Raw genomic sequence first — 25,794 nt, forward strand, 5'->3', positions numbered from 1 at the left:
GGGTGCAGGGGCCCAAGGACGTGGACCATTCTCTGCTGCTTTCCCAGGCCACAAGCAGGGAGCTGTGCTGAGGTAGAAGAGCTGGGATATTACCCATCACCCCACAAGAGATGCTGGTATTGCAGGAGGAGGGTTGGCTTGCAATTCTACTGTTCTAGCTTTTTTTAGATTTATTTTTATTTTAAAGGCAGAGTTTACAGAGGGGGAGAGACAGAGGTCCTCCATTTGCTGGCTCACTTCCCAAATGGCTTGGGCAATCCTCCATTGCTTTGTCAGGCCTTAAGCCAGGAGCTGGATTGGGAGTGGAGCAACTAGGACTCTCTAATTGGCCAGCACCACACACAAAGGATTAGATTACTATGCCATCAGCAGCACTTTGCTCCCTCCCCTTTCCCCCAGACCCTTTTTATGAGCCCCAGCTACAACATTTCCGGTCCAGCTCACTTCGAATGCTCCTAGAAAATCAGCAGATGATGGTTCAAGTACTTGAACTCCTGCCCCATGGGGATCAAGTTCGTGGCTCCTGTTCTCCACTTGGATCAGACCTCGTTGTTTAAAGCTATTTGGGGAGCAAGCGAACAGATGGAAGGTGTATCTCTCCTTTTTTGTCATTCTGTCTTCACAATAAATACAGATGATAAATCTTCTGTAAGCCTGCCTAAAATCAGTGTAGAGTCAAACTCTGTAATAGCTTCCAAGGAAATGCTGAGAAAGGCTCCCCTCCCCCCAGGATGTTGTGATTTCACAGAGGGAAAACTCTCACAAGGAAAGCTCTGCCTAGATGTGAGTGAGTAAAAGTTCTGAAGATAAACTTTTCACCTCCCCTTTGCCAGGCGACAGCTGGCTCTGCACAGCTGCTTGTTCTGGCCATTGGGACACACTTAAGAGAGCAGGATCAAAGCAGGCAGGTTTAGGTTCAGGGCCCCGCACACACAGAGGAATGTGTTTTCTCTGTTAGGGCCCTCCAAGGGCTGTTTGGATTTCCTTGTTTAGCCACATAAAAAGGTCAGGGCATAGGTCTTGTAGGCTGATGGACTGCTTTACCGACTCTGACCTACAAGGATCTGGCCTTTACAGAATTCTATGGACAGTCCAGAACGGACAGCTTCTGCAGACTGTGAAATGCAAAATAGTTCACTTGCAGGCAGGAAATTTTAGCTGCTTACTTTACTGTTTTTCCAAACCTTCAAAATTTAATGCACACTGAACTAGTCGATAGGTATTATTCCTCTAAAAACTACACAAAAACTGGCAGAGAGGGGCTGGGAGATTCTAAACACCAGGAAACAAGAAATGCAAAGGCTAGCTGCCTGTCTTCATGCTGTGTTCATGTGCTGAAACGCTGCACCATACCACTCTAATAATGTATTAAATATTGCATGTTAATCTCAACATTTTAAATAGAAAATGCCCCTGCGTGGCTTTTTACAGAACTTTATGAACGCGCTCGTTGGAGATTTCCTGATTGGTATCTCACACTGGCACGAAGGCAGGTGTTGTCAAAATCCTGCTCATTTTCCGGCGGTTATAAACAGTTTTCCTATTTTTTCTCTGAAATCATGCACAAAACCTTTTACTTTTGAACAGACATTAACAACTGGGCATATTTATGAATACAGGTTTGGGGCAATAAATTTTGTATTGTCCAAAGTAAATGTATCCCTTTCCTAATAATTTTCCTATTTCAATTGGTCCAAATTAAACACACACACCACACACACACACACACAAACAAAACAAAAACAGAACCCTCTGGGACAGCCATGTGGCACAGGCACAGTGACTGGAATGCCATTAGGGATTCCATCATCCTGTGTCAGAATGCTGGGGCTGACGTCCTGACTCTGCTTCTGATTTCAGCTTCCGGTTAATGAATCCTGGGCGGCAGCAGGCATGGCGTGAATTGGGCTCCTGCCACTCACATGCGAAACTTGGACTGGCTTGCCATCTTCTGGCTTGGTCCTAGATGTTGTAGGCATTTCTGTGACTCTATTCCTCTCAAATACATACATATGATATCATTTATATAAAATCCTTCTAATACTGGTGTGCAGTAAGGGAACCACTAGCTCTTCCAGGTTGTGGTCTTATCTCTTTAGGGGTATTTGATGTCTTGGGACATAAGTGGTATTTCAGATCCAACCTTTTAAAAATTATCTAAAATCTTTCCTTTTCTTTTTTTCTGTTTACCTTATATATAGCAGTACTTAGAAGAAAAATAATTATTTTTATTAATCTTTTATTGTGGAAAATGTCAAACATACAAAAGCAGTGATGAACATATAATGAAACATTAAACCATCTCCCAGTTTTAACAATTACCAAGGCGGATCTTGCTTGAGTGAAATCTCCAATTTACTTAACATCAGACTTATTACTTTGAAGGAAATCCCAGACACATCATTTCAAATGTAAACATTTGAGAATGTAGATAAGGAATCTTTTATCTAGCACAACCACGATACCATTTATCCCAACTAACAAATTATGCAGGAAAGGTTCAAATTATTTCGATTGTCTTACAAATGCATTAATTTTACAGTGTGTTCAAATAAGGACCCAAATCAGATCTACATATTTAATTAACATGTCTCTCAACTATCTTTTAATATGTAGATTCATCTTCTTTCCTTCTTGCAATTTATTTGCTGAAGAAACTGGGTCACTTGTCCTGTATTTCCTGCAGTCTGGATTCTGCTGATCTCCTCTTTGTGGTGTAGAGTAAGATTTTGTTCAGTCCCTTGTATTTTCTATGGATTAGAATTATATCTAAAGGCATGATGAAATTTAGGCTTAAAATTCTGGCAAGTATATTCCACAGGGGGTGTAGTATACTGCGATTAGGTGGGAAAAAACATGAGTGTGAGAAGTTTTGCTATTATCTCACAGCTGAATTAAGACAACTGTGTGATACCTGAACTATACAAAAGCCACATATATGCTAGAGAGATTAGAAGGCAAATGATTTACCATTCAATGCCATTACAAAATATGAACTGTTTAAACAAACCTTCAGTGATACCTACTGTGTTTCAAGCAGTGTCTTGTATGCTAGATATTATCAAAAGGCTAAGGAAACAATTCCTTGCATTGAGGGCCATTTAATCTGAAGGGAAACATGGGACAAATTACCACAAAAGCACAAAAAAAAGTCTTAAGTGCCAAATTAGAATTCCTTATAGATACAGTGCTAGTGCAAGAACCCGCAGAAGAGCAATCGTACTAGAAAAGCAAGAAGTCTCCAAGAGCAGAGGGTGGACTGAGTCCTTGGCAGTGGCGAGAGCTCACCTGTGCTTCACAATTCCATTCACCACTGGGGTCACATACTCGATTCTTTCAAAGTAAATCTGAAGAACATTTATGCCATTCACCTAAAAAATAAAACAATAGGATTTTATTGGTTGATCAGTTTCACTAGGCAACAAGGACTTATTGAGGACCCAGCTATGGTTCACCCATGACTTTATACTGGAAAAGCCTTCAGTAAAATTTGTAATCTGGTTCTACTAGAAGGGCAAATGACTGCCTGAGGTCGTCACAGATTGTCCCAGGTACATTATGAAGCTGAGAAATCAGACACACCCTGGTAGTATGTACTTCTAATCTACGGATCAACGAAAAATGTCTCCGAATTTTGGCCACTTTTCTAGGCTCCAAGTGTATGGGCAGGATTCAGGCTGAGTACCACTCCTCAAAGAATTTATACTGTGCTGAGTCCTTTGGAAAGATGCTTGCAATACTAGAATGATGCCGGAAATACTTGCTTTGCCTGTTGCTTCCACAAATGGAACACTGAAAAAGAAGACCCTGGCCAGCTGTTACTACTCTGGTCTCTGAAACAACCTCTCTGCCTCCCCTTCTCCAAGTTAACCACTAGTGGGAGTAGGAACGGCCTTTTCTTCTGGCAGGACTCCAAGGAAGAGGAAGCCAGAGAAGCAGCAACATCAGCTTCAGAGCCTTTTAAATCATCTGTCCTAAGAAGACCCAGCAGATTCACTAATGATGCTGTTACTTCATGCCTATACCCACAGCTTCAGTTCTTAATGATACTTCTAAGTACAAAAATGTTGAAATCTTTATAATTTTCTCAAACAAAACCATCCAAAGAATAACAATATTTACAGCACTCCCCCTCATCCATCAAGGTTACTTCTTTCAACACTGAGCTGATCAACAGAAATAGGTTTATTAGAAACATTCTATGTCCAGGACAAATTCTGTCTCAAGCATACCAAAATGACTGAACCCCATCACACCACTTCCACATCCCTCCCCCCTTCTCCAGTGTGGAGAAGTCTTAAATAACTTGATAAGCGTACTGTTTTTGAAGGAGCAGGAGGGGTATGAGTGGAAATGTTCAGCTGCACATTTTTCTGGCATTTATCACAGTAATGACGCCATAGAAAGTAAATCCAAATGATTCCCCGCCACTTCGGAGGATGGAGCTTACAGATGCTTTTCACTAAACTTCCAATCTCAGCTGCTGTAGCTGGATGTTTTTGGGTTACCGTTCTATATAAAAGACTACTTGAACTTGAACTTTAATTTTTTTTCCCCAGACTGGATTCAAGAAGCAAATTTAACAAGAACTACCAATGTGCATGTAAAAGACTATTTAAAGTGAGGTAACAGTAAAGTTACTTTACAATTCAGGAAGGAAAGCTTGGGAGGATTATAAGCCATAAAAAAAAGAAACCTGAAGCTATGTAGATGCTCGCAGGGTCCTGGTAAGTACTGGTAACCAATGAAAATGTTTCAGAATGAAACAGCAAAGATTTATAGGATGTGACTCTTAAGAGCTGTTTAATGTCAGATTTCACACGTCAGATAGATCAATTCAAATATGAGAGTGTGCATGCTAAGAATGCCACATATAGAGAAGCTAAACCTGCCAGGTATTTGTGGCATTTTAGATGGGTGTAGCTTTCTGTTTGAAATTAATAAGCAACAACCAGTTTCTCTATTGTTAGAGTATATTCAACGAATCTCACATGAGGATATCTATGATTTGGTTCATTAGCTAATTACTGATATCACATTTGCTAATGTTGTATGGTTTAGACTAGGAAACTATATAGTTTTAAAAAGCTATTCTTTCAAAAATATATTTGCTGCTTTATGCATCCCTAATAGTAACTCTTCAGTATGTGTATTTTAGACCTATTTATACATGGCAAAGATCTTCAAAAACAGGGACACCGAAGATTAAAAAAGGTTATGATTCCTGATTATACTGTGTCTCTTTGAAAATTAACTCATAGAATACTTAGAACGCTTAAATCGCAGCACGCATGTCTGTGGTGTACACAATCATTTTTGTGTTAAAAGTTATATGGAGAAAGGCATGTTTGCCCCATATTTTCTTCACTAAGTTCCTTCCTTCCCCAACCATTATGGAAGAACATATGAGAGGGAAGAAAATCTAGAAGCAGCACATTTCATCAGAGTTCATAATCGTGGCTGAGGAACTTACGGCACCTACTGACAGTGTTTAAGAGACACACATTGAGTAGGTTGATCCAAAAATTTAGAATGACCTTTCACTCTTCATCCCCTATTCACCAAGCTAGGAGTCCCAATCTACCTGCGTTTGAATAAGGCTGGGCACAGGGGAAGTTCCAGGAGTGAGACTTCTGTGTTCCAGACGGGATTCTTGACTGCAAGGACCAGGGCAGATGTAAAGGCTCTGAAAGAGGCACTGGGGAAAGCTTGCCCTGGACCCAGAACCTCCCCCGCCTACCTCTAGAACAAGTGCAGGGACAGAACAGGTGGACAGGCAGAGCCCAGCTGACGCAGTGCCCCAGGCAGGGGGCAGCCTGAGCAACAAGAGCCCTAACCCCAGAGTGGGAGCCCCTTGCCCCTCCCCAACCAGACTGTGACCCTGAGAGCAGCAGGTGCGCCTGGACAAGGCCCACCCAATCCAGGCAGCAGTCCCCACACTGTCCTTGTGCCCGCACAGCCTGCCCTGAGGACCCGCGATGGGGAAAGAGGACTGGGCACAGACCCTGCAGGGAGGGCAGCCTGGGGCACAGCCCTGGGAAGGCGGGGCTCACAGTGAGCTGAGCTGGAGAGCTCCAGAGCCCCTTTTCCACAGGTGGGAATGCAGTGGGTCAGATGCCCAGCAGAGGCTGGGAAATGCCTCGACTCAACACAGGGGGGCTGACAGAGGTGCACTTGTCAGGAAAGAGGACACTTGCAGGGGCCCGAACCACATGGGGGCGGCGGCCAGCGGCAGGACTGGACCCCGCAGCTGGCATCCCTGCACACACTCCCGCGCCCATCCGAGCTCAGCAGCAGCCCCACACCCCAAAGCAGCAGCCCAACAAGCCCTGCCAAGCAGCACAGCCCAAGCAGCTCTCAGCCCAAGGCACCTGTAGACACGCCCCGGGCAGCAGTGGGCGGCCAGGCGTCCTGAGGCCCCCCAGGCAGCACCAGCGGCCCAGGGACCTCAAGCAGCTGCAGGAGCATGGGCGAGCTTGCCCCGAGACAAAAGGCGCCTCACTGCTCCCCGAGGGCGCACAGGGCAGCGGAAGTGTCCCGGGAAGGGCAGGGCAGGGCACGGTGGGCACGGGGCGCAGCACCTACCAGAGCTGGCCGGCCGGGGGTGGCGGCGGCGGCGGCGGCGGCAGCGGCGAGGAGGCCACGCAGTTGCCACGCGCTGGGGAGCCACCCCGCCGGAGCTTCTGCAGGTACTCGGCGTGCACCGGCTTGTGGCACTGCAGCACCTTGATGGCATCGTCGACTTTGAACCACTCGCGCTTCCTGCCGATGTTCACCGAGTCCTCCCAGTCCTCCAGCAGCTCGGTGACGGTCAGCACATACACGTAGGTGCGGTGCTTGCGGGCCTGGTTCTGCTCGAAGACGCCCAGCAGCCGGCCCAACTTGCCCCTGACGCCCGCCTCCTCGTACACCTCGCGCACGGCCGCGCCGCACGGCTCCTCCTCGGGCTCCATGCCCCCGCCGGGCACGATCCAGCGGTCCGGGTGGCGGCTGCTGCTCACCAGCAGCACCTCGTCCTCGCGCTCGCTGCGGAAGCACAGGCACGCGGCGCGCTGCTTGAAGCCCTCGGGGTCGTAGGTGCGCGTCTGGTTCGGCTTGCACTTCATCCTCAGCCAGGGAGCGCAGGTGCTGGCGGGGAAGCAGCCGCGGCGTGGAGGGGGAGCAGCCGAGGTGTGGAGCGGGCACGCAGTGGCGTCCGAGCCACGAGCCCGCAGCTTAAGACCAGCCCGGGCGGGGCGGGCGGCGCGTCACTCGGGCGTTCCGCGGGGCGGGCGGCCGGGCGCGCGCCGAGGGTCCCGATCCCGCCGCCAGCGAGCAGGTGGGGAGCGCGCCGGGCGCCACGCCGCCGCCGCCGGGAGCCGCGCGCCCCGCCCAGGCCCGCCGCGTGTTCCTCGGGGCCGCCTGAGGCGCCGCGGCAGCTTCCGGCCGGGAAGCGGGGAGCGGGGAGCTGGAGTGGCGGCTTAAGCAGCGGGGAGCGGGGAGCGGGGAGCGGAGAGTTGGAGCGGCGTGAGGAGCGGGGAGCTGGAGCGGCGTGAGGAGCGGGGAGCTGGAGCGGCGTGAGGAGCGGGAAGCGGGGAGCGGGGTACGGGGTGCGGGGAGCGGCGTAAGGAGCGGGGAGCCGGGAGCTGGAGCGGCCTGAGGAGCCCTCGCGTGCGCGCCCCGGCCCCGCTCGCGTGCGCGGTCCCGCCGGAGGGCGAGGGGCGGGGGCGGGGGTCTCGGGGCTCCCGCGGCACGCGGTGCCTCGGGGTCACTGCGCAGGCGCTTGGCTGCTCTGCTGGGCGCCTGCTTCCCTCGGAGCCTGGGGCTCCTTCCATGCCTCTGCGCTGAGCCTGGCGTGGCGTGGCTGCTCGGTGCGTCTCCGCAGCCCTGTATCCCAGGGTCGAACAGGTAAAGCCCTGGGCCCTTGTAAGGCGGGGGGACGTGGTCGTTACCCTGTCCCCAGCCCCCGAGGGTCAGTGCTGGCCAGAAATAGGTCCTCATTTTGCACTCAGAGCAGCTGCACTCGGGCTGTGTCCGGGCTGGTCTGTGCTGAGTCACATCATGCAGTTTGCTTTCTTCACTAGGTTTGCCCCCTCTCGCCCACTGGGCTGGCATTGGCAGGGCCCCAAGTGGAACATGCCCTGGTACCTGGGCTTCATTGCACCTGAGGGCGCAGGTGCAGTGGAACATGCCCTGGTACCTGGGATTCATTGCACCTGAGGGCGCAGGTGCTCAGCTTCCCCTTGGTCACTCCTCCCTCGCGCACGCGTCCAGCTGTGTGCTCCTGCGGTGGCATCCAGCGCCCACCCGGCCAAGACCGCCTCCTGGACTCCTGTGGCCTGTGGTCCTGGCTGCCCACTCCTGGCGCTCTCTCTCTGGTGGCTGGGGCTTGGAGCAGCTCTTCCTCGGGTAGGTGACATCTGCTTTCACAATCCCGGTGGGCCGTGCTGTGCCCTGTGGCCCATCTGCTGGCCCTGTGGTCCCGGTGCGGAATGGCCCCACAGCCACAGTTAGCAAGCCTTGCCTTGGGAAGACTTGAGGGTAGTGAGGAGACCCCTGCTGGCCCCTAACCTAGGTGGCACTGCAGCTAAAGTTGCCTGTCCCTTTCAGCAACACTGGGTTGGCAGCAGCCTGGGAGGGGGGCGCGGGTGATCAATGATCCTTTACCACTTGGTGATCCTTGCACGCAGCGGGAGGCCACCTGAAACCTGTGTGGGAAGTAGTTCCGCCTTCACGTGGCAGCTGGGCTCAGTTTCCCAGGATAGGAGAGACTGCACTTAACATCCGGAAAGAATTGGGGGTAAGATGACAGTATTCCCACGGGTGGCCTTGACCTGAAACCTCTGCAGACATGAGTGGGACCTCGATGAGACAGTGGAGAGAGTAGCAAGGAACTGTGGGATGCCGCTGCTGTGTCTGCCCTTTCAACCTGTGCAGGTGAGCTGGGCTGTGCAAGAGTCATGAGCCAGTGATTGAAACCAGATTAAAGAAGGCGCCCAGTACAACTGCAGCCTACCTTGACAGTAAGATCCTGGACTCTACCATTGCGTGGCGCTACAATGCCATGACCCGTGTAAGGAGCAGAAGGCTGGAGTCTCCAGCTGAAGGACTGTATGAGTGTAGACTACAGGGTACAAGGTGGGGAAACGGGCGAGGGAGGAAGGGGCTGAAGGGGGGAAGTCCTACACCCACACCCACACCACTGTATAATGAAAATAAGAATAAAACCCACACGAAAACCAAAGGAGGAACGTATGTGTTGCTACAGGCAGAGCCCTGGTGCTGAATGAGGAAAGTTCCAGGAAAGCCTGGCTGAAGCCGAGATGCGTGTTAACAGAACGACGGCGACTTGGGCCAGCTGGACCTTGCCGTGTCATGCGGCTGTGAGGCAAGGACATCTCTGTGGTGGCAAGGAGGCTGTTGCCATTGCTTGCACCTGCTTGTGCTCATTCTTGGGAAGCATCTTGGAAAGTGCAAACGGAAACTGCTGTGAGTGCAGGAACGACGTATGTCACATCACGAGCTTGCATGCCCCAGCAAAAACCACGTGGAAAGGAAGCAAGGCATCGGTGTGCAGCTTGGCAATGTCCAGCTGAGAGAAGGAACTCAGGGCATCTTGAAGCGACAGGTATGAATTGCTAGTAGAAAATGGCTGAATTTCTGCCGAGGGCCTTGAGGGATGACTGCAGGGAGCCAGAGGCATTCTGCTCAGGGCCCAGTCTGGCCGGGTGTGGGGTTTGGTGGGTTCAAGCCACGGCAGTCCCCCCCAAGCCGCACTCACAACTAGCCTGCTCTGCCTCATTGCTCAGGATGGTGCATTTTCTTTCTTTTTAAAATTGTATAGATTTTAATTTTGGTAATTTTTACATGTTTGATAATGATGGGAAGGGTCAAGGGCTAGAGGAAGGTGTGTGAGACCATTGTTTTGACCCTCTCGTTTTAAATCCTCTGTATCTGGGGCACGGGAGAAGTCACACCCAGCCTGTCGACTATGGCAGGGTCCCAGGTGAGGGGCACGGGAGAAGCCGCACCCGGCTTCCCGACTATGGCAGGGTCCCCGGTGTGGGGCATGGGAGAAGCCGCACCTGGCTTCCCGACTGTGGCAGGGTCCCCGGTGTGGGGCATGGGAGAAGCCGCACCCAGCCTCCCGACTATGGCAGGGTCCCAGGTGAGGGGCATGGGAGAAGCCGCACCCGGCTTCCCGACTATGGCAGGGTCCCCGGTGTGGGGCATGGGAGAAGCCACACCCAGCCTCCCGACTATGGCAGGGTCCCCGGTGTGGGGCATGGGAGAAGCCGCACCCAGCCTCCCGACTATGGCAGGGTCCCAGGTGTGGGGCATGGGAGAAGCCGCACCCAGCCTCCTGACTATGGCAGGGTCCCCAGTGTGGGGCATGGGAGAAGTAGCACAGCCTCCCGACTTTGGCAGGGTCCCCGGTGTGGGGCATGCTCCCTAGTGTATTCCAGCAATGTCACAGCCACTGATGCTGAGCTGTCTGTGCTGAGTGGGCCCTGTGATTGTGGCAAGCAAGCCCAGGAGGTGGAGTGTAATGTGGAAAGAGGTAGGGACTGGGCTGCTGCAGGCTAGACTCATGGCAGGTTCCTTGATGGGGAGATACACCAGCTACAAGGTTACTGCAGACTCAGGGAAAACTTCCCCATAGGCTTTTCCCCAGAATTTCCCAGTGTAATTCTGTTCATCTGTGAGAGTAGTAGAAGAGAAACGCAGCTGTTTTTAAAGTAGGGGTCGTTTTTGAGAGATTGGCATTGTGTTAAGTAGTTTGTATTTAGCCGTAGTTGTGCAGGGGAATCACTGTACAGCAGCTTCAAAGGGTTCATGGAACATGGAACCGGTGTGCGTGGTTTCTGATACAAAGCATTGGCGAGCTGTGCAGGTGTTCTGCACTTGATCTTGGCCAAAAGGCCGAGAAGCGATGTGCAGATGTTTTGTCGTCTGCATGTCTGTGGACTTTGTGAAGAACCCTCCTAGTAGTGTGTGAATCCCTGTAGGCTGCCACTGGAATTAGTCCAGGCCCTCTGTAGTTCTTCCTAGGCCTCCCTGGGCCCCTAGGGCCTTGCACAGGTCCCCGGGAGAGAAATCCTACAGTGCTTTCTCTCTGGTCTGGCTTGAGCCGCTTAACTGAAGGTCCTGGGGTTTCATCCATGATGAAGCAGAAGGCCCGATGCCTTCTGTTCAAGCATGAACAAAACCTCACCTATCTCTCCCTGTCTGTCTCTCTCTTCCTCCCTCCCTCCCTCTCTCCTTCCCTCTTCCTCCCACACCCCTCCCTCTTCCTCCCACACCCCTCCTTCTCCTGCCCTCTGCTCCCTCTTTCCCTGCCCCCTCTCTCCCTGCTTCCCTTCCCAGTCTTTCCCCCACCCTCCCTGCCTCCATCTCTTTCCATGCCTCCCTCCCTCTTTCCCTCACTTCCCTCCCCCTCTCCCTCCCTCCTTTCTTCCCTCTCTGTTCCTCCCTCATTTCCTCTTTCCCTCCTTCCTTTTCTCCCCCTCCCTCTTTCACTCCCTCCTTCCTCCCGATTCCTACTTATTTTCTCCCTGTCTCCTTTCCGACCCTCTCCTCTCCCCCTTCCTCCCTCCCTCTGCTCTCCCCCTTCCTCCCTCCCTCTGCTCTCCCCCTTCCTCCCTCCCTCTCCTCTCCCCCTTCCTCCCTCCCTCTCTCCCCTGTCCCTCCCTCTCTCCCCTGTCCCTCCCTCTCCTCTCCCCCTTCCTCCCTCCCTCCCTCCCCTCTTCCCCGTCCCTCCCTCCCTCCCTCTCCTCTCCCCCTTCCTCCCTCCCTTTCCTCTCCCCTTCCCTCTCCTTTCCCTTGTCCCTCCCTCTCCTCTCCCCAGTCCCTCCCTCCCCTCTCCCCCTTCCCTCCCTCCCCTCTCCCCCGTCCCTCCCTCCCTCCCCTCTCCCCCGTCCCTCCCTCCCTGTCCTCTCCCCCGTCCCTCCCTGTCCTCTCCCCCTTCCTCTGTCCCTCTCCTCTTCCACTTCCTCCCTCCCTCTCCTCTCCCCCGTCCCTCCCTCCCTCTCCTCTTCCCCTTCCCTCTCCTCTCCCTTGTCCCTCCCTCCCCTCTTCCCCGTCCCTCCCTCTCCTCTCCCCCTTCCTCCCTCCCTCTCCTCTCCCCCTTCCTCCCTCCCTCTCCTCTCCCTTGTCCCTCCCTCTCCTCTCCCTTGTCCCTCCCTCTCCTCTCCCCCTTCCTCCCTCCTTCTCCTCTTCCACTTCCTCCCTCCCTCTCTTCTTCCCCTTCCTCCCTACCTCCCCTCTCCCCCTTCCCTCCCTCTCCTCTCCCCCTCCCTCCCTCCTTACCTCTCCTGCTCACTCCCTCCGTCCCCTCCCCCTCCCCCTCTCTCTTTCCCCTCTCCCTGCTGGAATGTGTTGCCAGCAGCCCGCTGTCTTATCTCACCTGCTGTGAATACTGCTGCAGGAACACCAGTGCTCACTTGATTCCTCTGGTGGTCTACGCACCAGAGACTAGACATTTTTAAGATGTATTTCTTTTCTTGGAATGTCACATTTGCACTGAAAGGACACGCACACACACACACTCACTGTGCATGGAGGGGCGAGAGAGAGGGATCTGCTATACAATGGCTACTCTAATGGTCACAGCATCCAGAGCAGGGGTGTTCTGCAGATAGGAACTTGTGCATCTCCCTCATGGGTGCCCAACCCCAATTCCTTGGACCATTGTTCCCTGGTGTTCCAGCCATTACCATGACCTGAATCAAACTTGGAGCAGCATGGACACCAACTGTAACCCTGCTGGCCCTCCAGGTGGAGGCTAAGCTAGCTGTGCAAGCGTGTCAGCTCCAGTTACCACGTTTTGTGGCACTTCTGCTTTTCAGGTTATCTAGGAACCTCCCTAGGAGTATAGGGAATAACTGTGCCTTGTGACGTCCCCAGGCACAGGGCACATGACCTGCGTTCTATCCACACTGCCCCGGACACTTCTTGTTGCTTGGCAGTGTCCTGTGAGCCATCCGTACAGGTGTGAGGTGAGAGGTCATTGTGAAGTGACTTGTATGTCCTTGGAGATGAGGGCTGCTCTGGCCGCCTCACAGAGCTGCTGTGTTCTTACTGCTCACCTCGCCTTCCATGGGGCTCCTGCGTCTCAGTCATGCCTTCCTAAATGTGTCTGGCTTTACCCATGCAGGACATACACAGTAGGTTTAGTCTGAGCAGGAGTGCCTTGAGCATAACACAGAATTAATGCTAACATGGAGGAAACAATGGGTTAACCCACTGCTTCCACCAGCATCCCCTGTGGACACACTGGGTGGAGGCCCGGGGGCTCTGCTCCTGCTGATGTGCCTGCAAAGCACAGTGATGTGCAGAGAGGACAGCCCTGGGCCGCTTATACCTGCATGGGAGACCCTGAGGGAGTTACAGGCTCTTCTCCTGTGCGTGGTTCCACTGCAGTAGTTCTGGGAAGATCTGCTTCTCTGTCTCCCTCTCACATTTTCACTCTACTTTTATTTCTTTACTCATTCATTTATTTATTTATTTTTCACTCTGCTTTTAAAAAACAAATCCTTAAAGCTGCAGGAGCATGGCACACATAGGAACGTGCTTCAGTTCCTTGCTTTCATTGAATGCTGACAGCAGCCATTCTGAGGCGGATTCTCATTGCTCATTCCGGCAGACAGCACTGGGGTCCAGGGCCTTAGGAACCTGTCCAGGGTGTGATGGCCAGCTCCAGGCCTCCTGAGGTAAAGCCTTGAGGCATCACTGGTGAGTGCGTGGCACTGGGCCTGGGGACCAGAAACAGCCCATGGCACTTCCCACAGGTCTCTGGGCTCCCTCCCTCTCCTCCCTGGCACAGCTCTTTAGGGCAAAGCTTGCAGGAGCTCCTCACCCACTGTGGAATTCTGGTCGCAGCTGCTTGGGCCCAGGCTGGTCCATGGGCCACTGTGTCCCTCTGCAGCTGGGATGAGGGTGGCTGCAGGTGCTTGTGTGAAGCCTTGTCTTCTGCAAGCTGCTCCTGACTCTGCTAAGGAGGCTGCAAGGAGAGGAGGCCCTTGTTCCCTGTGTGGGAGTGCTGTGCTTGGCAGCAGGACTTCCTCCTGGACAGGGCAGCAGCAAACGTTGTGTGGTTAGCAGTGTGCTGAGTCCCCCCAGGCCTTGTGTCCTGAGGTCATTCCTGGGAGAAAGGTCAGCTGTCCCAGGTTCCCAGGGAGTCCTGGCATTTGACAGGCTTGTTAGATGAGGACAAGACCACAAGGCATGTCTTCAATGACTCCATTACTTCCTCCAGTTAGATTTTCTGCTTGGTGATGTTTTCCTGACACGGGCTGGGTGAATTTCAGACACCAAGAGATTGTTGGGAGGAAGGCTGATAAGCCAGCAGCCCGAAAGGCAAGGCTTAGGTGGTAGTACCCGTGGACAGCAGGGATCAGGAAGGAGAGTGAGAACAGCAGCGGGCTGCAAGCCATGTGGCGGGGTGTGTGGCCCGGCGAATCCTCGGGCATCATCTGTCCTCCTATGCACACAGCCACACTGTTACCCAGGTGGTCTCTCCATTGGTAGGAGACCCCTCTCTCCAATGTTCTCCCCACTGGGCAAAGTGTTCTACAGGAAAGAGTTTCTCTCTCTTGCTCACTCTCTCTCGCTCTCTGCCGTTCAATAAGTATTTAATAAAATAGCAGAAAGTAGTACAATTTGCATGCTAGATACCTTCTATTTCTTAGTCCTGCGCAGGACATAATTTGGTATTTGAGTGTGTAAATGGAGCCAAGCCTGAATCGAGTTTTCCTCCTAATTGCAAAGGAGAATTGTGTATCATGAGCCATGAATAAGTCCTGTGTTAGAGAAATCTACAGGATCCAAAGTTTTACTTTCAATAGAGATAGGTGTTTGGCAGTGTCGGAGTATCACTGGAATTGCACAACAAAGGAGCTTGGGAGGTGTAGTTTGGAGGTCTAAGGGCTGGGTGAGGCAGTGTTCATAGGATCAGTGACGTCTGCTCTCAGGTAACGTGAAGGAGTGTTCCAGGAAGAGTGGGGACCTGTCAGAGGGTGCAGGAATCCAGTTCAAGGGCCCCCAGTGGCGGCGTCAGTGCCTGCTTGAGTGTCCAGTGTTGTCATGATGGCAGTGGCAGAGCCTGAGGACCCGGAGGCGTCCGTGTCTCCCTGGAGGTCACCCAGGAGCAGATGAAGAGCAGCACAGGCATGTGCGGGAAGGCGGAGCTGCTGGTGGCGAGGTGGAGCGAGCTTCTCAGCCTGCACAGGCCCTGCACTGCCATTGCACTGCAGCATTATTCATGGTCGCCACCTTGTGGATCATCCAGAGTGTCCGTGGGAGTGGGTCTAGATGCCGACTCTGTGGGACATGCACACCTGAGAACAGGGCAAGGCTTCCCAGGGAGGCAGTCCTGTCACGTGTGACAACAGAGCTGAGCCTGCAGGACATGATGCTGAGGACACTGACCCAGGCACAGGCAGACAAGACCCCAGGATCTCATCAAAGTGGAACTCCTCACAGCACAGAGTAGAATGGGGCTCCCGAGGGCTGGGGGATAGTGGTCAGAGACACAGCACTTGCTTCCGCTAGGGGAAGGCTCTCACACAGCCTGGTGGGTGAGTGTGCTGTGTGTGCTGTGCTGGGCATCTGTAGGAAGGAGGCTCTGTGGTCAGCACTGGGATCTGTGCTGTAATGCATGGTGATTAGCTCGGCTTAGCCACTGCACATAGTGTCAGACATTGTGTTGTGGATGTTCAACACATACCCTTGTTTTCACAATGAATTGCAGCAGTACATTTTTTTCTGAATAGCCAGAAAGGGGTCATCACTGTGGTATTGTTGGTTAAGCTGCCACTTTCAATGTTTGTATCCAATATGGGTGCCATGTTGAGTCCCATCTATACTCAACTTGTTATCCAGCTCCATGTTAATGTTCCTGGTAAAGTAGCTGTGAGTGGCCCATGTCCTTGGACCCCTTCACCCATGGGGGACATTTGGAAGCAGCTCGTGGCTTTGACCGGCGCAGCTCCAGTATTGCAGCAGCTGTTTGATGAGTGAACCATTGGGTGGACGCTCAGTCTGTTTCTCTCTCTCTCTCTCTCTCTCTCTCTCTCTCTCTCTCTCTCTCTCTCTGTGTGTGTGTGTGTGTGTGTGTGTGTCTGCAACCTTGTCTTTAAAGTAAGTAAGTCTTGTACAATAGAGTCGGAAGTTAAGTCTGGGACAAGCATTCTTTTCCACTAACATACATGATTAAATACAGCAGGAGTCATCATTGGTGATAGACCAAGCTGTCCACAGTCTCTCATGTCTTCCTAAGGGATATATGCCCTGGTCAAGTCAAACTGCTGTTAGTAACCTAAAAGACGTCACCCTAACCAAGCCATCTTAATTTGACTTCACATGTAGTGACATGAACAGGTACCGTGTAGCTACTGATAGGATGCACTCCAAAGGAAATACTGCTATTTTGGTGGCATTTCCGGAAAAGAACCCTAGGCTGAATCAATCTAATCATGAGGTTAGAAAATGGTGGGGACGCACCTTAAAAGGTATTACAGCAAGTTACTACATTAGGAGAAACTGTTAAGGTTCCAGTAGACATAGATAATTGGAGGACTTGTTCTAGACTGCAGTAGGATAGAACAGGAATGAAATAAAATGCCTTGTGCTAAGCCAGGTAATAGACTAGAAAATCAGAAACTGCACGATGTTGATGGGCCCTGATGTAATTTATCGCAGGTTTTCAGGGTGATTTCGTACTTGAGAGGGACAGCAGTTGATATTCAGGCATTTGGAGAATCGGCAGATGGGCGATCTCGCTCTACTGCTCCTTCTGTGTCTCAAATGGAATCCTGTTACCAGAAGTTAGCGCTGTGTGCTGGGCGTTTGGGGGGCATGCATGCACTGTAGGGGCTGCCCGCATCCCCCGTTGGAGAGCCCGCCTCCCCATCCAGATTCCATCCTCAGTTCTAGCTTCCTGCCAGTACACACTTGGGATGAAGGCAACTAATGGTTCAGGCAGATGTGCCACTGCTGCAGATCTCAGAGCTCGTTGGTGGTCCCAACACCTGCATGCAGCTTTGCACGGCCTTAGCTATTCCAGATTTGTGGCGGACAAGAGCAGATGGGAGCCCTATGCGCGTTTGTCTCCCTGTGTCTCTGGGCCATGTCTTTCCTCTTAGAGACTTACGTGTTGAGTTATAGAGAGAAAGGGAGAGCTAGAGAGATACCTCACGTCCTGGATCACTCCCCAAATGACCTCAAAGTCTGTGGCTGGGCCAGGCCGCAGCCAGGAGCCCAGAACTCTTTCCTGGTTTCATGTGGGTGTGGCCAGCGCCCAGGTCTTGTGTGGTCTTCCCAGCCACATTAGCAGGAAGCTGCATGGAGGCAGAGCAGTCAGAAAGGAACCACTTTGGGGCTCGGTGGGAAGGCCCACTTGGCTAATACTTCCCTTTCCAGTGCCAGGATTGCATATAGGCACCAGTTTATATCTCATTTCCCATCCACGTTCATGTTTAAGGCCTAGGAAAGCAGTGGAAGATGGCCCAAAGCCTTGGGACACTGCACCCGCATGGGATAGCTGGAGGAGGCTCGAGGCTCCTGCCTTTGGAGTTCTGTCCGTTGTGACCATTTGGGGAGTGAACCAGCAGATGGAGGATCTGTCTCCTTTCTGTAAATCTGCCTTTCTAGTAAAAGTCAAAGAAGTCTTAAAAAAAATTGGAGCACTTTGTTCCACATGGGATGGTGATGTTCCCTGCTGAGTCTTAATAACCGAGCCACAGGGCTAGCCCTTCTCAGCATTCACATTGATCAACTAGTTTTCTAATTTGTTTTCAAGTTAAGCTTTGACGTGACAGGGAACGCTATGGGTACTGCTGTCATTTGGGGCTTGAATTAGCATATGGGAAAACTCCTGTGTTTTTTGCTGTGTTTAATCCATGAATGGCTTTCATGGCTTGAACTGAGCCAAGCTGAACCCAGGAGGCTGGAACTCCATCCCGGTCTCCCACGTGAGTGACAGACCCCCAGCACTCAGGCCACCTGCTGCTGCTTGCCCAGGTGCTTTAGTAGCAGGGGCCTGGGTGGGGATTGGAACAGCTGGGGCCTGAAGCTGTGCTCACACTGGAGGCCCGTGTTGCAGGCCGTGCCTCAAATCACTGCACCACGGCACCTGCCCTGGAAATTGTTTTGTGAGGCATAAAGCTGTGGGCTGGCCATTTGCCGCAGCAGGGATGCCCGTCTGTCACACTGGGGGCCTGGGTTGGATTCCAGAGTCTGTCCAATTGCAGCTACCTGTTCTGGGTTTGAGTCCAGACTCTTCCAACTTCAGCTCCCTAGCCACATGTTGCATGTAAGGCAGCAGAAGAAGACAAGAGAACTTGAGTCCTTGCCACCCTCGTGGGGAGACCTGGATTAAGCTCTTAACATCAGACTTCTGCCTGGCGCAGCACTAGTTGTGGTAGAACGAACACATGGCAGTGTTATATCTGTCTGCCTTTTGTGTGTGACTGCTGCAACTTTATTTATTTGAAAGGCAGAGGGATGCGAAGACAGGAAGAGACAGAGCAATCTTCCATCCCCTGGTCCACACCCTGAATGATCTTGAGACCTCCGGAGAGGCCAGTCCCAAGCCAGGCTGCCAGGACACCATCCTGGTCTCCCGTGTGACTTGGGGGCTCCAAGCATTAGACCACCTTCCTGGGCCTGGGCAGGCACTTTGTGATTTGTGTCAAAACATCTGCCTGGCTCCAGTACAGGTGACTAGAGTTTCAACCAGGGCCTTCACTTTTTGCCACCCAAACTCAGGGTGCTCTCTGCATTTTAATTCAATTAATGTGTATCTTAAACTTAAGTTTTACCATGACAGGAATTGCCATGGGCGTTGTGAGCATTTGCAGATACGAAATCCTGTTGGACTATGTCTTCTCTCTGTCCGTGTCTAACTCCTTTTATTGCACTTTGTCTGCCTTCAAAATGCACAGTTTTATTTTTACGTGGTAAAGTTTTGAGATGCACATTTGCTGCCCCAAATGTGATATTTCCAGGGATGTCCACGGCCCACATTGGAGTGCCTGGTTTGGAGTCGGGCCCCTTTCCTGTTGCAGCTTCCTGCCACTCCACGCTGAGCCAGAAAGCAGGTGCTGGGCATGCACGTGGGACACTTCCCCTGTTCTCAGGCATGGTTTAAGCTCCCGTCCCTGGCATCAGCTCGTCTCATCCCTGGCAGTTTCAAAAAGAAAAAACCATTGCTGTGGAGAGAGAGCAGATGGTGGGATTTCTCCATCTTTCTGTTTCCCTCTGTTTCTGTGCCTTTTTCTTATTGTTTTTATAGATGTATTTCATTTAGTAGAGTAACAAAGAGGAAGGGAGAGAGAGAAGGTGGGGATTTTACATTCACTTGAACACTCCCCATATGGGCTCAGAGGCTGGGGCTGGGGCTGGGCAGGCCGCTGTCAGGAGCCCAGAACTGCATTCTCATCACTTGGGGGTGTCAGAGGCCCCAGGAGTTGGCTTTGCTGCCTCACCAGGTACACGAGTGGGGAGCCACATGGGCAGCAGAGCTGCCTGGAGTGGAATCTTTGCTCCTGCATGTGATGCGGGGTAAACAAACCGAGGTTTAGCATCCGGGGCCATTCGTAGACATATTTCTCAGGCTTTCACATCTTGTAACTAATTAATTAATTAACTTTATTAACATATGTTTTCAAGTTCAGCTGGCATTTGGGGCCTGAACTAGCAGATAGCAGAAATCCTGTTTGTTTCTCTCTGGCTGGCTGGCTGGCTGGTCTGCAAACAAACACATGTATGGGTTTTAAACATTTTTAGACTGTTACGTTTGTTCATTTGTTTTAAAGATTTATTTATTTGAAGTGCAGTTATATATATGTGTGCGTGTGTGTATATATAAATAAAGAGAGATGGAGAGACAGATATGTTGTATAGGATGCTTGTTTGGCTCCGCTGTGGCCAGAGCTGTTCCAGATCCATGCCAGGGAGGCTGCATGTCGATGTGGGTCTTCCAGGTGGGTGGTGGGGACCTAGTCTGTAGAGAACATCTTCTGGTACTTTTATAGGAACATCCCAGATTGCTGGATGGGAAGTAGAGCAAGAGGGTGTCAAACTCTTGTTCATATTGGAGGCCAGTGTTTAGGTACGCCTGAAAGCACTGAGTCACAACACTTGCCCAGAACGTGATGTTTTCGAAAGGTAAAGCTCTGGGATGGGCACGTTATGCAGTAAGTCTGATACTTCATCCAGGAAGTATCAGACTGGTTTACTGCTTCCTGGGACGCATGTCACATTGGAGTTTTGAGTTCAGACTGTCCCATTTTAGCTCCCTGCCCGTACGCCCTGGGAGGCAGCCAGTGATGTCAAGAGCAGAGTCATCCCTGCCTTCCCTATGGGAGACCTGGGTTATGATCCTGCACCCTGGCTTCAGCCTGGCCCACATGTATTCTGCATTTCCATGAGCCTTGAAGAATCCTCCAACGTGGTTCGTGAATCACTGTACTAGTGGACCCCTAAAATGCCTCTGAATCTTTGACATTTGTCCATGGCCTCTTGTATCTTTTTCGAGGCTGTCTCTGAGTCGGGCCACACACTGCTTGTCCAGTTGACAATAGCCAGCGTGAAGCCAGCAGGGAAAGGGAAGGTGCTGGCACACTGGACTGGCTCTTCTCTCGTCCCTGTTGAACCACAGTGACAGCAACACGAAGAAGCACAGCTGAGCTGGATGAGCACAGACCCAGGGCGGCTGAGTGTGGATGAGTGGTGCAGGATGTGGTTGAGACCATCCTAGACCCGTGATCCCCAGCAGCATGGCTTAGCTGACAGCGCACTGGCCGCACAGAGTGAGGAAGCCCAGTCCAGAAGAGCCAAGGAGCCCTTGGAGGAACCAGTTGGGGTTTCTTTCTTGTAGAATTGGGACTTCAATAATTGTGCAAAGGGCCAAATTCTGGGGTGCTTTGTTATGCACAAAAGTTAGGTGCTAGAATATGTGTGTGTGAAACAGAACTCTTAACACAAATCAAAATCCAACCAAAAACATAAGAGCAAGACAATATATTTTCTGTTAGAAACTTCCTTACAGCTGGAAGGGCTTGGAATATCCTTTTCCTGGATTCAGAAGGGGATAGGTGACATTCTTACATTCTTTGTTGAGTACAATCTGTGAGAAGCCCTGTGTTAACATCATGTGTCCTATTTAAGCCTTCAGCTAAATACTTTCCAGGGAGTGACAGCTCTTCTATCCCCATCAAAGAACGGAAAAGCAAGGCTTCAGCTGGAGTTTGTATTCAAATTCAAGTCCAAATGTAGAGCTTCCTGACTCCCCGGGCTGTGCTCCCAAGGTGTCCCCCTGCCTTACTGAAAGGAGCAGCTGCGCTTCCCGTGACTTTGAGGATGTTCTGAGTTGTCTTCTGGGTAAAGTGTTTGCTGCAGATCCTGTTCAGTGGAAGCTGTTTTCCCTCACAGGGTTCTTGTGCCGTACTTGGGGAAAAGAGCATCCAAGGGCCTGGCTCACTCAGAGCAATGAATAATTGTGTCACCTTGGCCTGTTCCTGAACAGCTGGAGGCTTCAGTTTCCCATGCGAGATAAAATGCAGTGAAGTGATAAGCAAAGAAGAACTTCCACTTTATCTTCCCTGCAGGCTGGGCCTCTCACTTAGGATGGGTGGCTTGAATGTTTGCTTACCACTCCAACTGGAAAGGGAGGGTCAAAATCCCCTTGGACAGGTGTGAGAGACAGACTGAGGTGCCTCAAGGTAAACACGCAGTAAATGGAGTTGTCACTCACAGACCCGTTCATCTACATCCAAAGATAGCGTTCCTGCTGTCCCTGGGACCACTTAACCACAGTTGCTGGGATGCAAATGCGGGCCGTTTGTTTGGATGGAGGCTTCCTGCACTCCTATCTATATGTAGTTTTCAACGGCCAGCTCTACATTTGCAAGAGAAAACACGTTTCCTGGAAAATTGTACCTCCCAGGATGAGTGTGGAGGAAATCTGTGAACTGGCCTCTTGGAGGTCAAAGGAGCAGGCCAGCTGGGAGCTGACAGTAACTGTGGACATGGCCTTGTGCGGGAGCGTGAGTGCCTGCCTTGGGGAGAAGCCTGGGAAGCTGGAATCGCCTCCTCTGGCTCTGAGACACAGCAGCGCTCCAGAAGGGGCTAGGGTGTGGGCAGCGTGCTAAAGAGCCCCTCACCATAAGCGGCTCTCATAGTCAGACCGTGCTCTCCAAGGACACCCCAAGACACGTGTCCCAAACTCAGGTTACTGCCTAGGGAAGCAGGCAGAGTGATTGGCATGGCAGGCAATGAGAGAAGCTGTGGTTCTGTGTGATGGGAACGGGCTGGGTTTCAGTGCGGTTCTTTGAATGGCTGTGCAGGCTCAGGCAAGTCAGTGTCTTTGAGCTCGGTGATAGTCAGCTGTGAAATGGAGGCAGTGAAGCTCCTGTCTCCCCAAGGCTTTCCTGAGCGCGTGCTGCCTGTCCGCCTTGCACTGGGAATACATACGCCTTTGCCTCACCATCTTCCTGTGAACACCACGACCCAAGGAATCGCCAGCTCCGGGGAGGTGTCTGCGCACTCACAGACACAGCACCCTTGGTTTAGCCACTTCTTTACCTCTGCCCCTCCCCCACTGCTGTGTCCTTCCCTTTTACCAGGGTTGTTCTGGGCCCCAGTTCTCCTTCAGCAGCCAAACCCTTCCCAAGGCTGCTACGCCCATCCCTGTGTTAGGGAGAAATGCTAAGTGCTTACAGAACCACGAGACCCTGTGTCATGGGCCTTCTTTGCGACTACCCCACCTCCCTACAGTGCCTTTCTGTCTTGTCGCCAGCTTGTTGTACTTGCTTCTTTGAGTGCTTGGTCAGTTCCACCCAGGTCACCAAATCACACGAGACTAAGTGTGCTCATCCTGGACCCTGAGTTCGGTATTCCTGAATGCATCTTTTCTCTTGTCTATTCTTTTATTTATTTGCAAGGCAGAGAGAGACAGGGACGGATGCAGACATGTCTTCCACCTGCTGGTTCATTCCCCGAATAGCCACAGGAGCCGTGACTGGGCTAGGCTCACGCTAGGAGTCTGGAACTGTCCTCGTGGGTGACAGAGCTAATGGTTTGCCTGCTGCATTGCTGGGCATGCACTAGCTGGATGCTGCATTCAAGCGTGCAGTGAGAATGAAAGTCGGGTCCTCTGACATCGGACAGGAGTGTCATGAGAGACGGCTTCACACTGAGGCAAATCACTCACCCCTGCTTTCCTTGTCCTAACTTCTCTTTCTGCTGGAACGCTTGTCACCTAAGAGTCTATGCAACTGATGTATTTATTATGCATAGTGCTTCTCTCTGCCCCACTACTGCTGTTAGAGGGCAAGTTCCTTGATGGTGGGGATCTTTGTTTCTCGCCCGCTGTTACACCTCACGCAGGCCGGAGCTTTCTGGAGTCTCTCAGCAAGGAGCTGCGGGCATACTGTGTGTTTGTCTTCCCTGTTGGGTTGGAATGCATGTAGGAGAAAGGGCTCCGGGTCGCTGGTGTTTGAAAATCCAGTGTACAGGATGTTGTGGGAGCCAGCCAGAAGGGCATCCACGGTGTTTGCCTGGTTGGTGTATCCTGTACAGGGGACGTGGATATGAGATTATGGCCTCTCCGTGGACTGCTATTACGGGAGTCACCACCTGTGGAAGCTCCCTGTATGTAGCACATGCCATCCAGCTCTCAGAGGGCTGTGAGGTACTTATGGGCCCCTTACCTGCCCCTTTTTGTTCTATACATGTAAGGAGTACAATGTGATGTTTATAACTATATGTCTATATGTAAATATTCTCCACAGTGAAATAATCACAACAGCTAAGCAGTTTCACATCTTTCTGTGTTCACTGTGTGTGAGTGTGTAGTCAGAGCACCTGAACCTGCCCTCTTAGTAATGTCTGGGATGCCGAACAGTGTGATGACTGTGGCCTTCCGACCGTGCTGCAGCTCTCTCCATTTATTCCGCTTACATAGCTTTTAACCTTCCATTCACATCTCTCATTCTGCTCCCAACTCTGGTACCACAGTTCCATTCTCTGTTTCTATAGTGGGGTTTGTTTTCCTGTATCCCTGTAGCAATGATCATGTAGTGGTTTTCTCTCTGCATCTGGGCTTATGTCACTTAACACCATGGAGTTGCATTCATGTTGAAGCACACAACACAGGTCCTTGGGGCCGCACAGAGCTTCATGGCACTTCCCACAGTCTCTGGGCTCCCTCCCTCTCCTCCCTGGCACAGCTCTTTAGGGCAAAGCTTGCAGGAGCTCCTCACCCACTGTGGAATTCTGGCCGCAGCTGCTTGGGCCCAGGCTGGTCCATGGGCCACTGTGTCCCTCTGCAGCTGGGATGAGGGTGGCTGCAGGTGCTTGTGTGAAGCCTTGTCTTCTGCAAGCTGCTCCTGACTCTGCTAAGGAGGCTGCAAGGAGAGGAGGCCCTTGTTCCCTGTGTGGGAGTGCTGTGCTTGGCAGCAGGACTTCCTCCTGGACAGGGCAGGAAACATTGTGTGGTTGTCAGTGTGCTGAGTCCCCCCAGGCCTTGTGTTCTGAGGTCATTCCTGGGAGAAAGGTCAGCTCTCTTTGTTTGCTAATGCCTTGATCTCCATTACAGAATGCTGGAGTGGAAACTATGGCAGAAGGACTAATTTTTTTTGTAAAACAAAGGGGCTTTGGAAAGGGGGATAAATGGCAGGGATGAAAGGGAGGGAAGGTGTGTGTGTGGAGGTGGGGGAAGGGGTCCTTAACTACAAAAGTGTAAAAAAGGAAAAAAAAAAGGAAAAAAATTTTCATCTTTCCCAGGTCCCCAAGCATCCTGAGACTGGACGGTCTTATCAGATGCAACTATAAGGGAGCTTGCATTTTAGACTGGGTATATAGGTTATGGTGGGCGCCGCGGCCACCTCCAATGTCACAGGGAATGCTTTCAGTGCTGTTGTTGCTCCTTGCCAGTTCCGGCAAGAGCTCCGCTAGTCCCGTTTCAGGCTGGCCAGCCTGCGTGCGAGTTCAGAATACTGGGCATGGCTTCTCTTTTCTGTTTCCATCTTCCCCAGGTGATTTATTGCAAGAGGAGAGTGACAGTGGGTAGCCACATTAGCAGTTTTCCTGGACTGTATGTCTCAGCTGAGAACGCTCATCACTCCCCATTTGTTAGCTCGCTCTCACTTTGATCAGAAGGAGCTCACTACCTGCAGCCGTCTTCAAGGGACACGTAATTGGTATGTTCCTTGGTGGACTGGACATTGTTGCTGTGGCATCCTGAGAACCCCGCCTCATGTTTCTGCACCTTGTGTGCTCCATACAGTTCACACAATATCCCTGAGACAAGAGTCCCTTCCCGTTCGGCAGATGAGACACCTGCACCTCAGAAGGGTCCGTAGCATTCCCTGAGTTTCAGAGCTCTCAGTTGGCAGAACCGGATTTCAGGGCTGTTCCATTGTAATCACGGTCTACATGTGTCAGCGTATTCCCAAGGTTTAGTGAAGCTTGGAAAATCACCCAATCTTGGAAAGTAACAAGTATAAATTTTAAAAATTCTTATCATTATTATGTCTTAATTCTGTTTACATGTAGTGTTTTTCTCAGGAAAGTTACTATTGCTCTTTTGTGTTAAATGTGAAGTCCGTAGTGAGGAGTGGCAGTTTTGAGAGGATGCAGGTAAAGGTTAGCTTCCCTGTCAGCTCCACTGCGCGCTGCAAAGTGCCGTGGGTTACACTGCTCCTTGCAAATGCACCATTCCACAAGGGAGCGCTAGTTTGAGTCCTGTCTGCTCCACTTCTCATCAAGCTCCATGATAATGTGCCTGGGAAGATGTTACCCCTTTCTGCG

General features: G+C 51.6%; 1 protein-coding gene across 2 annotated transcripts; it reads right to left on the minus strand.

Annotated features, from left to right (window-relative positions):
- Positions 1-2,222: 2,222 nt before the first annotated feature.
- LOC131478520 (diphosphoinositol polyphosphate phosphohydrolase 3-alpha-like) lies at positions 2,223-7,107 on the minus strand. Of its 2 annotated transcripts, none has more exons than XM_058658629.1 (2): positions 6,586-7,107; positions 2,223-3,371 (listed from the first exon to the last, which is right to left on the minus strand). In XM_058658629.1, exons 1-2 carry the CDS (start codon positions 7,104-7,106, stop codon positions 3,368-3,370), a joined length of 525 nt encoding a protein of 174 aa, XP_058514612.1. In that variant the 5' UTR covers position 7,107; the 3' UTR covers positions 2,223-3,367. The 2 variants fall into 2 exon arrangements, with proteins under 2 accessions (XP_058514612.1, XP_058514611.1); XM_058658628.1 differs by lacking the exon at positions 2,223-3,371 and adding an exon at positions 5,552-5,657.
- Between the last annotated feature and the right edge of the window lie 18,687 nt (positions 7,108-25,794).

The sequence above is a fragment of the Ochotona princeps genome, chromosome X (assembly GCF_030435755.1).
Source record: "Ochotona princeps isolate mOchPri1 chromosome X, mOchPri1.hap1, whole genome shotgun sequence".
NCBI classification, from domain to species: domain Eukaryota; kingdom Metazoa; phylum Chordata; class Mammalia; order Lagomorpha; family Ochotonidae; genus Ochotona; species Ochotona princeps.

Excerpts from the sequence above, each read along its gene's own strand:
- LOC131478520 (XM_058658628.1), bottom strand. The coding sequence starts at position 7,106 with ATGAAGTGCAAGCCGAACCAGACGCGCACCTACGACCCCGAGGGCTTC. Across the intron at positions 5,658-6,585 it reads CCCCCGGCCGGCCAGCTCTG|TCAAGAATCCCGTCTGGAAC; the intron begins GTAGGTGCTGCG and ends TGGTCCTTGCAG.